General features: G+C 42.9%; 1 protein-coding gene across 1 annotated transcript in view; it reads left to right on the forward strand.

Annotated features, from left to right (window-relative positions):
• Positions 1-14,252, forward strand: part of ccdc33 (coiled-coil domain containing 33) — a gene marked incomplete at its 5' end in the record, with an annotated part of 69,667 nt that overhangs the window by 23,592 nt on the left and 31,823 nt on the right. Inside the window, 5 exons of the mRNA XM_080438021.1 lie at positions 277-395; positions 3,492-3,601; positions 6,426-6,527; positions 7,076-7,167; positions 9,846-9,966. Of these exons, the coding sequence (XP_080294147.1) occupies positions 277-395; positions 3,492-3,601; positions 6,426-6,527; positions 7,076-7,167; positions 9,846-9,966 (544 nt within the window). The remainder of the gene's footprint in view (positions 1-276; positions 396-3,491; positions 3,602-6,425; positions 6,528-7,075; positions 7,168-9,845; positions 9,967-14,252) is intronic.

The following is a 14,252-nucleotide window of genomic DNA, read 5'->3' on the forward strand; positions in this document are numbered from 1 at the left end:
GGGTCATCTGTCTAAGGGAGTGGTACTACCTCCCCCTTTGGCCTCCTGAAAGGTGTGCTTTATAACATCTTGCAAAAGAGAGAGAGGCCATGCAAGGAGGACTCAATCTCAGCCACTTCTGCCATGTAAGAAACAAATACATGTGCAACATGAGATGTATACATTTGTTGTAGTTATCGGGGAATTCTAAAACACACAATTTTGTATGTTGTGGGATCTAAAATAGAAACATATCTGGTGTCATCACGAGAATGCATTTTATATTTCTGTGTGCAGGAAGAGTGGAGTGGATGAGTCTCTTGCGGGGAGGAGTGTGGGGGTGACCCGCTGCACCCAGCAGCCCACACACTGCCCCTTGTGGAGGGAGACGCTCTCTGTCCAGCTGCAGGCAGAGGGTAAGCAGCCAATTGGATCAAGCTCTTGGGTAATGATGTATGGTGCTTAGAGTCTGTACATTACAAAGAATGAGGACTGCGAGCACAGCCAAGGAAACTATGAAGAAGTGATGTGCCTGGGTTAGGTTTCACTAGCTTGGGTTGAGCTATTTACTGTAGCAAGAAAACATGGATTGATTTCAAGCATATCCTTTTAGATAGCAATTTGAGATAGCTTGTGGCATGTGTGCCAAAACTCTTGATAGTTTGATGCAGTCCCCTGACAGGCTCAGGTTGATTTATCTTTTTACACGATATAGAGTTTTGCAAGATGCAAGCAGGAGAGAGATGGAAACAGTATGTACAGCCTAAGACATGCCCTAAATCTTACCTAAAGTGCACAGTAAATCAGTGTTCATTTAACTCTTGAGAGTGTACAAATGTAATCAAGTGGACCTGGGAACATTTGGTTTGATTTGTACACTCTCCGAGTTACAAATGGATAAATTCAGACGAAGGGCCCTATTTTGCGCGGCGTCCTATGCCTTATGATTAATCTTATTAGCCTTTTTTTTAGAAACATTTTAAAATAGCCGATCTACAGTGCCACATTATGAGCTTGTAGATCAGCTATTTTCACAAAATAAATCTTTCAAAATAATAAAACAATAAGATTAGTCATGAAGCATAACACGTCGCGCAAAATAGGGCCCTAAGCATTTTACTGTGTTTCCTTTAAAAGTATTGTGTTTTAGAGCATGGCAACTAGAGTATCTTAGCAGCTTGTCAATGCCTGTCATGTCCCTCCAAGGACAAACATATATGAAGAGTGACAAAGGCAAGAGAACGTAACTGGAACAGTGGGCCCCTGAGAACACTGGGCACCATTTCTGTAGTTATTTATTTTACATTTACTTTTATTTTACAAATGAGGGACAAATACATAGAATATATATTTTTTATTACATTTAAGGCTAAATATTTCTACAAAATGGGGATAAACAAGAAGTTGATGGGTACATTTAGGTGTGATAATGACGTACCGTGCATGTTCAAATCATGTGAACTTTACATTATTTCCGACCATTTTCCAAAACGTGCATTTATTCTTCTTTTTTTTTACATTTTGGAAAAAAACTATATGAAGAGAATATGGCATTCTGAATCACTCCTTCACAAAACATGGCACGCATGGACCAGCTGATCATGTACAATAATGAGCCAGTTGGATGCTCTGGCTTATCATGCTATTAGCAAAGAGAATTAAAGGGAAACCATCATGACATTCAACATTTACCTCTACAGTACATAATGTTCTATTTGCATCCATAACACTGAGCAGACCTCTGTGTCTGTCTGAAAAAAGCCTCAGACGTTTTGCTGAAAAGTGTACAACCCTTACATCCTGGTTGTTAGCCACGACCATCAGCGGCTGTGACAATGACACTGTCCTTGTTCGCATTGTTTACAGAAAAACAGTGATCTTGACTCCAATATGAATCAAGTTGATTATTTTGGCATCCATAGGGCATGCCAGGCTGGTGCTTCAGAATCGCAAAATGCATCATGGGAATAGTAGGAACTCTGATAGATAGAAATGGGCTGTATTGTATATGATTGTTTCTGTAGACCAGGTAATCAACAGCATTGAACTGAATTGCACATCAACAGTGGGTTCTCTCTATAATAAGTTTCAATTTTGAGTGTGTTGTTTCTGTATTTAGAAAAAGAAAGACTCATTTATACACTACCTACTGTACATTAGTTTATGCTGTCTAGTAAGCCCTGGTGTTGTAAGCATAACTTTCAGTTGACCTGCCAACCTTTGAAAGAACTCCCAACATCAGGGGAAGAAGAATGCATTATTCTGCATGCCGCCCTGATGTCTCTCTACCACTGAAAAAAAACATCGATTTGGGGAAAAAAACGGTTGGGTTTCATAATGAGCCATTGTTGCACTTGACTGAATTCAACATAGACCTTTTTCTTTGGGCTGTAGAGGAAAAAAAGAATAGCAACCACTAAAAGCATATATCTGTTTGAAATAGTTGTGCTTTCATCTGCTTATCAGTCCAGTTGAAAGACCTCAGTGTTGATGATAATTGTTGAGCGTGGGCCTGCATATTCCTGCAGCCTGGATCCTGCCAGTTCAGTGACAGAATAATTACACACGAGGCTTAATGGCTCTCTCAAAGAGGGGCGCGAGTGATTGCTGTTGATGTGGAGGGAATACTGATGGTCCAGAGAGAGAGAGAGAGACTGGCACTGCAACACTTCAGACACCATGCTCTCTCCCTTTGTTCGCATCCGTCTTTTATTCGCCTTCAGCTGCCTCCTCCCCTTTGCGGCGAGGCAACCTCATTGGAGGACAGCAAAGTCGAGCGTTGACGAGCGCTGACAGCAGGTCCTTAGCGTAAAGGGTTCTAACTGTTGCTAAGGTATTTTAGGTCAGCTGGCCATTGCCGGAGTTCATAGACCATCTTTACTCTAGTGTTCCTTTTCTCTCTTAATGCCAGGCGATTGCAAGGAATGTGCTGAGCCCATGAAATAGCTTCAGAAAGCTTCAGACAACATCTCTTAATCGCAACTTGTTGGATTGCTTTATATTCGTGGTCCTTTCAATACTTTGCAAAGAGAAGTTTGGCAACAGCTTCTGCTGTCTGCAGATAGGCCTACTTTAAATGGAGCAGGGTAAAAAAATCCAGAGTTCATCTTTAGTTCAGAGCTCATACAGAAGCCTCCATTTGACAGTGCAGAATGAACACATCACAGAAAACAGTTGAGTTTAAATTCAGTAATCCAGGCTCATACTCAATACTAAGACTATTATTTTCAGTTCAGCAATGGACTCTATTTTTAGGTTTGAAGTGTTGCAATGCTACAGTAAGGACACGGCTTTCAGGGACAATATTATCAAATATTCTAGATTGAGGTACAGTATATATCTACTCCATTTCAAGGCAAGTGGCCTTTCCTTTTTCATTATTTGAAGTTGAACTGCACAAAATAGCTTAATCATACAATAAATCCAATACCATACATTCTGTTCTGATCATTTTATGAGCAATCATCATCTCAGATACTGATATGAATCATGTACATATTCTGTATTCACAGTGGTGGTCCTTAATGTGGCTGACAGTAAGAGTAAAGAACTTCTTGCTCACTACCGCCTACCTGTTGGGTGTCTGCAGCCTTTTCAGCATTACCACTTGGAGCTAGTGCAGGTGAGCTCACCCACCCACGGTCATTCATTAAATATCTATAAAACCCACAGACAGACTTAACCATTTTCAATCAGATCTACAAGCACATGTGTCACATCGTGACACATTGTGAGCTTGAATATCTGTTATTTTCATTACTTTTGCAAGACACTGCCATATGACGAAGTACAAAACATGGCAGGCATAGATTTATGAAAAAAAAAAATACAATAAAATAGAAAAAGTGCTCCATGGAGCACAGGTCTCCGCCAGGTTAGGTAGGTTATTGTGGCCTCCTGGTGGCGCTATAATAGGCCAATGTGAAAAGGGTGGCATTTCTTCTTGGGCCTTTCACGGCAATCGGACCTCACACGGACGGACACACACACGGACAGGGGGTAAAACATACTCTCTCGCCATGCCTTCGGCCTGGCGGAGACAAATATGGAGATACAATGTTTCTACCTGACAGCGACGATATGATACTAGTGCTGGATAATGTACTGTACTGTGCATGCCACGACTGAAAATGCTAATACCGTACACATGCCTACTGTTCACACACTTTTGCACTCCCCATCTGTGTACGCTGATTGGACCGACGGATTCCCATTGCTCCAGCTGTGCCACAGAAGCCAGAATAGCATGATCTTTGCATCCCTCGGTTAGACCAAAATGAGCTCAGACGAACGCTATCAGCAATGGGGCGCACACCTTCCTCGTCTAGCCTCTCTAGTCTGCTACCCTCTCCTTGATACCCGGTTTAAATTTAGGTTCACCTCAGACCACACACACATCGTTATGTCTGGGCGTAGAGAGAGAGACGAGGAGATCAGCCGCCGGCCGTGTCTGTGATTCCGGGAGAGCTCGTCATCAGGGGCTGAGTGGAGCAGCGTGAGGCAGTGTTGCATGATGGGACTGGTTGGTATTGAGCAGGGAGGATGGCCGCGGGCACAATCCATCAGAAGAGAGGACTGTTTGCACTGTGGGAATAGACATGAATAATCCATGCTCTCTTTACCTAGCAATCCCTGATGCCTTCCGTGAAGATATATCCATCTCCTGTATTTGTATTTATCAGGATTCATTTTTTTATTAGTAATGTTTGCCTGAAGTCTAGACCGACCGTGTTTGCTCATTTATATCAGGAAGATGCTTTGTACTGTAAAGTTACAGTATAGCGCTTCGCCTTGGAACGATGCTGATGGTTTACATTGTCTCCTACATGTACAAAAAAAAATTGTATGGCCCAAGTCATATCTGTATACAAAACACTGTATACAGTATGTTAGCCTACTGTTAACCACATTAACCCCTGCCATACCTATTTTGGGCAATTCTTTTCAAAATGTCAAAAATATTTTATGTTATTTTTTACTGTTTGTCATTTGTCTTAACGACTGGACGAATAGAACAGTTTGTGCTCCAGCAATTCATTTGAAATCAAACATTACAACCAAATATATAATGAGCTTTCAAAAGGAAATAATGTGCTTTTGCCTTTTAAGGAAAATAATAATTTGTATTGTAAGAATTTAGGGTTATTTATGCTGGTGTTGTGAACAATAGCCATTTTTAATCTATTCCTTAATTCTTGGCCACATCTTTGTACTACCCACTTTGTGCACAATTAAACAACGTATAGATTTACTAAATATTCAACCATTCAAGTGAGAAATTTGCAATGTGTGAAACAACATGACTGCTACATGCCTACATCTGCAGTGTTGCATTACTAAATATCCCCCGAAACACACACTTTACACCATTATTTACTGTTTGGTTTCGAACTAAGAATAAATAGTTTTTACCCCTTAAGCCCTTTTTTATACGTCATCATACGATGGTGTCACACAGTGAAAATAGCTGATATACAGGCTCACAATGTGATGCAGCGCGTTGTGAGCTAAATGACATGCCCAAGATAGGGACGCCAGGTTGAAAGATGTTTTACTAGCTATTCATTATTATTATACTCATTATTAGGGCTGCAACTATCGATTGTTTTCTTAGCGACCAAGGACAGAGCCTTCTTCACGGGCTTGTTCAGTCTGTTTCTGTCCATTATGTTGACCTGACCCCCCCCCAGCAGGCAACTGCAGAGAACAGTCCTTTGGCATGTTGCACGTGCCAAAGAACCTGAGCCTTCTCAGGAAGAACAATTTGCTCTGTCTCTTCCTCAGGGCCTTAGCGTTATCGGTCCAGTTCAGCTTGTTGAAATAATATGAACAAATCCACCACTATACAGTAGCTCCTTTAAGTATATGGCATCCTTGATGGGAAAGCACTTTGGGTCAACTGCTGTTGCTTTTAAATGTGCTATATAAAAGAAGATGACTTTACTTGACTCTTTGGTCTTGATCCTTGCCTCCTTGGTCATTCTGTATGCTGACTTTTAGTTTGGATTTTATTTATATAAGAAAAAGTGGAATTAGGCTGAATCCGCTAAACCCGCTTCAACTTTCACTGCGTGATGCTGTGTAAAGAACGGATTTTATGGATGAGTCATGGGCATTGAGGCCTCCCTAGTTTGCTGATTTTATTTTATTTTTATGGTGGCCATAAACATTGATTCGTGCAGTGTTGTTTTAATGGAGGACCCTCTGGAGACCCCTGAGCCACAATAACTGCTGGTGAAGTCCTGTGGTTCTTGTCTTTAACTCCTCAAAGAATTATGTTAGCCTTACCAGCTAACAACCCTATTTCAGCTTGATGAATTATGCAGTAGCTGTTGCAAAGGACATTGTATTCAACACTATGGAAATTTTTCGAACAGGGAAATTCTGCTGATTTTGAACCTGAATGACATTTTTCTTATGTGAGATAATTTGTGTCTGTTTTACAGTCTCACCACTCAGTTCCATCTGGGGTGCGTCTCTATGTTACTGTGGTCCGGAAGGTCAGCATCCTTCCCAGACAGCCTCACTTCTCCTTCACTGGGTTTGAGGTAAGAACATTCTGTCCAGTCCACTATGACTCAAATGGTTCATGAATGATATGTTAATAACATTATGCTATTCAAACATTGAATATGCAATGTCATAGCAATATCAGATCATTGCAGTAACTATGAGTTTAATAAATGTATTATGCCACTTAGAGGTGACGGTGAGGAAGATTTATTTTATAATAATTAGATCTCAGTATATTAGATGAGACATCCAATCTCTATTTTCCTACATGAAAAAGATGCTAACTTAATTAAGCAGAGTGTGACTTTGCTATCAAATTAATCTTTCCATTGATCTCCTGTAGACCAGGAGATATTGAATAGCACAGGAGTTCAAATGCCTCCTGCTCTGTGCGTGGTGCTGCATTACTTACACTGACTGCTAGAGATGTGCTATGTTTACAGAGTGGACAATGGAAGCTCTCTCTGCGTGTCATTCTCCCTCTCCCTCCGTCTTTCCTTCTTTCTTTGTTTACTCCTTTTCACCTCTCTATCTCTGTCTCTCCCCAACCTCCCTCTGTCTCTTTCTTAATTGTTCCTTCTAGGTGCTTCTGAAGGCTATGGAAAAGCCCCTGAAGGACCCAGTTGGTTCCCTGCTCACCGTGGCCCGTATTGTGCCAAACTACCACTCATACAGGTCAGTCAGAAATGTACTGCCTTCACTTTTCTGACCGTATGAAGGATAGCAAGACCGGTCGGATCGGCCAATCCGAACAACTTGACGTTGGGCACCGCACTCCCTTGAGTCCTCACAGATCTGTGCACCGAGTTTGAAGTCCTATACTGTATGGGCATGACCATTGATTGATTGACTGAATATTTTATTAGCAGGATTGTTAACAGTACAGGTAGTACGGTCAAAGGTTATGCTAAAAGGATAACACAAAAAGCCCCTGGGCGTGGGGGCTTGTTTCCATTGTGGTCCCTTGTATTCAATTCATCAGCAATACATATAATGTTGTACCGAAGTTTGACCGAGTTTTAGGGGAACGAGGTCAGTTGATCTCCTTCTGGTGTTGTGCCCGTGGGCATCACTCACTCTAGAGCAACGGTTCTCAACATGTGGGTCTGGACCGGCCTACCTTCAGCCAAGACTAGCAGACTAGCAAAGTGAGCTGGGAGAAGGTGTGTCCTGGAGTTGAGGCCTAGTAGTAGCCTTATTAGTTTCTTTTGAGAGATCTGTAGTTTTGATTCCATATATGGGCATAGCGGTCAGTTCTGGACAACTGCCTATCCGACGGTCGGACGGTTCTGGAGATACATGACAGACAGACGGACACATGGACAGAGATTTCGTGCATTTATAGCAGGATAAGATAAAAACGTTTTAAAAAAGTGAAATATTTCAAAAAGTATAGAGCATCTCTAAACAAAAATCCTTATGATTCTACATTATCCTAGTGACAGTATGTAGAAGAAATTGAGCTCTGAACGGTCCAGCAGTTGGCACGATTAACTCCAGATAGACAGACCGTAAAAATCACTCAGCTGAACAACCAAGCGTTGTGTGGGTTGTGCAGCTGGTGGGGCGAGGCCGGACACTCCTCACAGACGGGGCAAACCGCACACCAGCATGGGCACTTAATCTCACACACTAATGCACCTCAGGGCCTTGACATCAATTAACACATTGGGTGCCAGCATTTTTTCATAACAACTTACGTTGGGTGCCAGCATTCTCCCGATTGACTGCGCTTTGCTGTTTAAAGCTCTAGACTCCACGAGGAGCAAATCCATGTAAAAAAAAACATCCATTCATGTTGCGCGATGACCCTGGCTACAGCCTGGAACGATAACATTTCACTCGCGAGTTACAATGGGGGGGGATCGCGCATCGCGCATGACCGGTTTTCCCCACCGGAAACAGATTCGGAGATATAGGTGTTTTAAAGAAGGAAATAGACAGGAAGTGGATGGCAGCCATGTTTTTGTTTTTCCGGTGATCTATCTGGCCTATCCTTCTCAAGATCACAATGGGTACTCCCAGAGCTGCTCTAGCCCCGCCCGTGTGGAGAAAAACGAAAAAAACAAAAAGACATATTTCACGGTCTGGACCGTGTTCGGCACCGGACCGCTACTCTGCGCAAACACGGTTCAGACCGTGTTTGGCACCCGATGTGTTAAGAGGCACAACGGACAACTGCCCTGTGTGCATCATGCGCTAAAATTAGAGTGCTGAAGTCTTAAATATGTGAAGCAAATGCCATGTGCGAGGCCTGATTGTGCAGTGAGACGTGCTGCAATTACTGATTAGAACCCTCAAAGACCCCAGAATAAAGTGTGTGACATTGTGTCACCAAGAGCTACACTTAAGCGATTTGGGAAGTTACATCATTTCCATAATGTAATTTAGCTGTCAGCAGCTTCTGTTTGTGTAATTAGTTACAGTTATTTGTCCAACATGCATCCTAACAAATAAGTCATTAACATATGGGGGGTGGGGGGGATACCCATTCAGCCACCTCAAAAACGGGAGGAGGAAACTAATTGTCCTTAATTGCGTTGCCCTTAATTGCAGTTTTCTTTGACCCTACATGGTAAAATCCTTATCCTTTTGTAACTCCAAGAGTAACTCTGAGGGTGTACAAATGTAACCAAATGAACCACAGGTCCATTTACTTACATGTGTACACTCTCTTAGAGTAAAGTTAACACTATGGATTTCACTGCATACACTTAATGGGTTTTTATTTTTATTGTGTATACACTCCTGCATGATGCACATATTATGTTGTAGTGCTGTCAGTGGAAAGCCACTTGGAAGCGAACACTATGGGTGGTGTGAATGACTCTGGCCCCTCCGGACACAGGTGGACATGCCTGACTCAGTCCATGTCCTCAGAATGCTTTGCCTTTCTGGCACTTTACCGCGCTTCTAATAATAGTGAAGCTGTTGCCAGGGCACAATTTGGAAGCACGGTTTAATGTTTTATTTATTTTTTGTCCTTTCGCTCAAATGGATTTCCTGGCTCCGCACGGGAACCATAATCTCCCTGCGAGACGCGGTGGTCGACACCCACCTCATGTTTTCATTCATGCCTATTGTGAGCAGGAATAACCATTACAAATTCTCATTACTCTAGGAATCGGGTGAGCAAATCTATTTCGCCGGGTAGTTATGTCTCCATCAATCAACCTGAGATAAATAGCACATTTGGAAGAGTGAAAACTACCGGTCCGGTAGGCATTTTGCCTGAATGCTAATTTGTTTTTCTCTAATTCCTCACATTGGAAAAACAGATTAAACCCATTTTCATTGTTTTAATCCTCTGTATTGTCTATTTGTTATTGCTTCATAATTGCTGTGTTTTACAGGGATGCCACACTACTGTGCAGCCCTTCCACAGCAGGGATCACCATGACCCCCATATATTTTCCACACCCTCCTGAGTCTGCCTTCCACCCTCCACACCTCAGTGCACAGGGCCGTCCTCAGGTATGCCCGCCACTCACCTGTGTTGCCATGTCCGCTTATTATAAGCGACTTTGGGCTTGTTTTTCTGTAAGGTTGCTTGTAAATATTGGTAGTTGCGGGCGGGTTCAGGTTTTTTGGGCTTGTTTCTAAAGTGTTATTGCTTATTTGGGCTTGTTTAAAGAAATATATATATTGTTTAAACCAGTGGTTCTCAAATATTTTCATGTCATGGACCCCCAAATTAATATGTATTTGTCCCTAAACCCCATCTGAAAATGTTTTGTGCCAGGGAGTCCTGCATACCAGATTTGTGTTGTTAGATTTAAAATGTTTCAAAAATCTTCCAAATATTCCACATTCTATTTCTATGAAAATAGCAGATCTACAAGCTCACAACGCATCGCATAGCGACGTGTTGTGAGCTTGTAGATCCGCTGTTTTTAAATAGCCAATGTACTGTACATCACGTACACTATATAGGTTTAAGTATATATGTTTAAAGTGTGGCCTATACATAGTTTCTTCTTTTTGGGCTTGTTTTCATAGACCTGGTTGCTTATTTCTCTCACAAAATCTGGCAACACTGCCACTCACCCCCCCCCGCAAACCCCCAAAATACTTCCAGGAAGAAGACAGGTAACGTGACAGATCCAAAACTATCAGAGAGCACCTTACCCGTGCTCCAGATCTAACCGCAAAGCCCTACGGTAGTGCTAATGGCTGCAGTGTGTGTGACAGAGCTGGGATGGGCAGGGCATGGTGGCTTCGTTCCCGGGGCGATGGCAGGGAGCAGGGAGTCTGGCGAAGCGGCATGTCTTCCTCTCTCTTTTCTCTCTGAGAGGGAGAGAGCTGTCGCCTCCTATCACCGTCTGTCACACCACAGCGCGTCGGGAACATGCGCTCTCTCTTTTCTCCTCTCTTGCATCTCTCCACCGGGGCCACGTCGGTGACACACAGCTCCTTTCCCAGACACGGTACCTCGCTGAAGGGGGAAACGTGTCATCATCCCCCCCCCCTCTCCTCACCCCGGTGCTAAAAAGGCCCCATCTCCAGAGGGACCTGTGCTCTGGCTCCGATCGATCTCCTGAACCCCCTCGCCTTCATTCATCTACCTATCCATCTGTCTTCCTGTCTTTGCACGCCTCCATTTATCTCCCATGTCTCCTGTCCATTTGTATGTCCATTGCTCCCCGTTGCAGAGCCCCGATATCCTTTGATGCTAATTGCCGTTTTGTGTGCCCTCCCTGCTCAGAATATTAATAATGAATATTCAAAGTAATAATATGGATCCAAATCGCTGGACATCCTGCGCCCAGCATGCACTCATTGCATGCACTGAGCGTGAATCTCTCCTGCTGATGTAAATCTCACATGATTTGTACTGTAATTTACTCTGTCTGTTTGAATTCTGCTTGCCACTGCAGTTCTCCAGTCTCGCCCCCTCCAACAATCCCTTAGATTGTGTTTTCCTCCGCATTCAACCCCCCACGCGAGGTGTATTGATCGTTCCAGTGCACTAATTATGCTGCTCGGTCTCACATGCCTCAACGAGCCCCAATCAAGCCTTTGATCATCATGTCCCCAGGTCCTGTGTTATACCGTTCGAAAAGGAGACCGCTTGTTTTGATTACAGACTGAAAAGTAACACGAGGCCATAGTATATAACAGGTATGACGCGTCGTAATATGAGCAGGCTTTCCACTGTAAGGTGTGAAAAACAAGCACTTCCCCTGGTCCAAAGAATATGCCCCCATCCTGGGTGTTCTGACCCTACTGTATGTGTAGGTGTGTGTGTGTGTGTGTGTGTGTGTGTGTGTGTGTGTGTGTGTGTGTGTGTGTGTGTGTGTGTGTGTGTGTGTGTGTGTGTGTGTGTGTGTGTGTGTGTGTGTGTGTGTGTGTGTGTGTGTGTGTGTGTGGGGGCAAAACTGCATCTCTGTACATCCTGCTCTCCCACCATCTGTGCCCATGCAGGCAACAGGCCACACCGCTCTCACTCCCCATCCATACAGTCATTAACATGCAGCTCACATAGAGCCCATATTTTATATGGATGGGTAGACAGTGGGCAGTTGGCCTTCTTTGGAAGTGGAAACATTTCCAATAATAAATGCTAGTTAGTTTGCATAAAAAGGCTGTGACTATGTTAGATGTGTTAGTAACACACTGTATATGTATGCACTACCCGAAAACACAATATGGCATGCCTCACCTTTGTTCCTTTGTTCATAAATAGAGACATAAAATCTTCACCAATAATTTGAAGTTGTGTGTATTACTTGCACAACAAATGTGACCAAGTTGGCCTGGTGGAGCCACTAAATTTAAAATGATGTTTGAAAAGTCATAACTCCTATCCCATGAGTTCAATTCACATGCTACCTGCTACTCAACAAATGTGCCTCAAGAACTCGCTAGATTTTCTTCATTGATTCCCTTTTTTTTCTGTAAAACACATCATCTAAACCAACGGTTCTCAAAGTGGGGTCTGGAGACCCCCAGGGGTCCTTGAGGGGGTTCCAGGTGTAACCACTTTAACCCTATTTCATACTTTTGCTATTCAAAAATAGCCAAATATACAAAGCTTGTAGGATTTCTTTTTCTTTTTTTGTAGAATCTTGAAAATCTTGTCTTATGGCTTGCCCCTCATTTCTTATATATACCCCACCCTGCAAAAGGGGCTTGGCTTTAGGGGAAAGGGGCGTGGCTTTAAACAACGCTAAAAAAGCCCTGGCGGCCAAAGAAATGAACTACAGATTTTGAAGTTGAAACAAACAAATTCAGTTGCATAATTATGTTATTTAATACTGCAGATTTTATCGTTTAGCTTGCCACGAGCTGGTATAAATTATGACTGTGTCATTATTCTCATGTCAGAACTTAATTTCATACTGGAAGACGATTGAGGTTTGACTGGGCTGAAGTGTTATCTCAGTAAATGACATGGAACTCCATATTTGGGCATGGCTGACATCATAGTGACAACATAATGATGACGTGAGCTTTGAATCAGCTCAGCTTAAAACCAGACTGCACAGTGTGAATGACACACATGGAGAGAGATATTGAGGAAGGCTTCATCACCCACTAGAGGAACTATTAGCAGAGATCCATACACTTGATATTCAGCTGGTAATTGCCCTGTTATCAATCCTGGATCGTAAGGTCACACATCATTTGTTACATTCTTCGACCATTACACTCCATGCATAGCAGCAGCGTTGACGATGAACCCACCGTTCCCGCCAATGAGCCAGCAGCAAGGAAACTCAGAAGAAGAAAGACCTTACAGTAGTGAACATTCTACCAAGACTTTAACGCAATCGGAAGTAAAGAGACATCATCTGACTGATACAGGAAAGAAGACTCACATCTGTAAACAATGTGACAAGAGTTTCAGTCGGTTAGGTTCCCTGAAGACACACCAGCGTGTCCACACTGGAGAAAACCCTTTCTATTGTAAACAGTGTGACAAGAGTTTCAGTCAGTTAGGACACCTGAAGACACACCACCGTGTCCACACTGGAGAAAAACCTTTCCACTGTAAACGGTGTGACAAGAGTTTCGCTGAGTTAGGTAGTTTGAACAAACACCAGCGTATTCACACTGGAGAAAAACCTTTCTATTGTAAACAGTGTGACAAGAGTTTCAGTTGGTTAAACCTGAAGACACACCAGCGTGTCCACACTGGAGAAAAACCTTTCCACTGTAAACAGTGTGGCAAGAGTTTCACTGAGTCAAATCACCTGAAGACACACCAGCGTGTCCACACTGGAGAAAAACCTTTCCACTGTAAACTGTGTGACAAGAGTTTCAGTCAGTTAGGTCACCTGAAGACACACCAGCGTGTCCACACTGGAGAAAAACCTTTCGTTTGTAAACAGTGTGGCAAGAGTTTCACTGCGTTAGGTAGTTTGAAGAATCACCAGCGTATTCACACTGGAGAAAAACCTTTCCACTGTAAACTGTGTGACAAGAGTTTCAGTCAGTTAGGTCACCTGAAGAGACACCAGCGTCGCCACACTGGAGAAAAACCTTTCTATTGTAAACAGTGTGGCAAGAGTTTCACTGCGTTAGGTAGTTTGAAGAATCACCAGCGTATTCACACTGGAGAAAAACCTTTCTATTGTAAACAGTGTGACAAGAGTTTTGGTCAGTTAGGTATTCTGAACAGACACCAGCGTATTCACACTGGAGAAAAACCTTTCCATTGTAAACAGTGTGACAAGAGTTTTGGTCAGTTAGGTACTCTAAAGACACATCAGCAGATCCACACTGGAGAAAAACCTTTCGATTGTAAACAGTGTGGC

Source organism: Gymnoscopelus braueri (genome assembly GCF_963280865.1).
Source record: "Gymnoscopelus braueri genome assembly, chromosome: 9".
NCBI lineage: Eukaryota > Metazoa > Chordata > Actinopteri > Myctophiformes > Myctophidae > Gymnoscopelus > Gymnoscopelus braueri.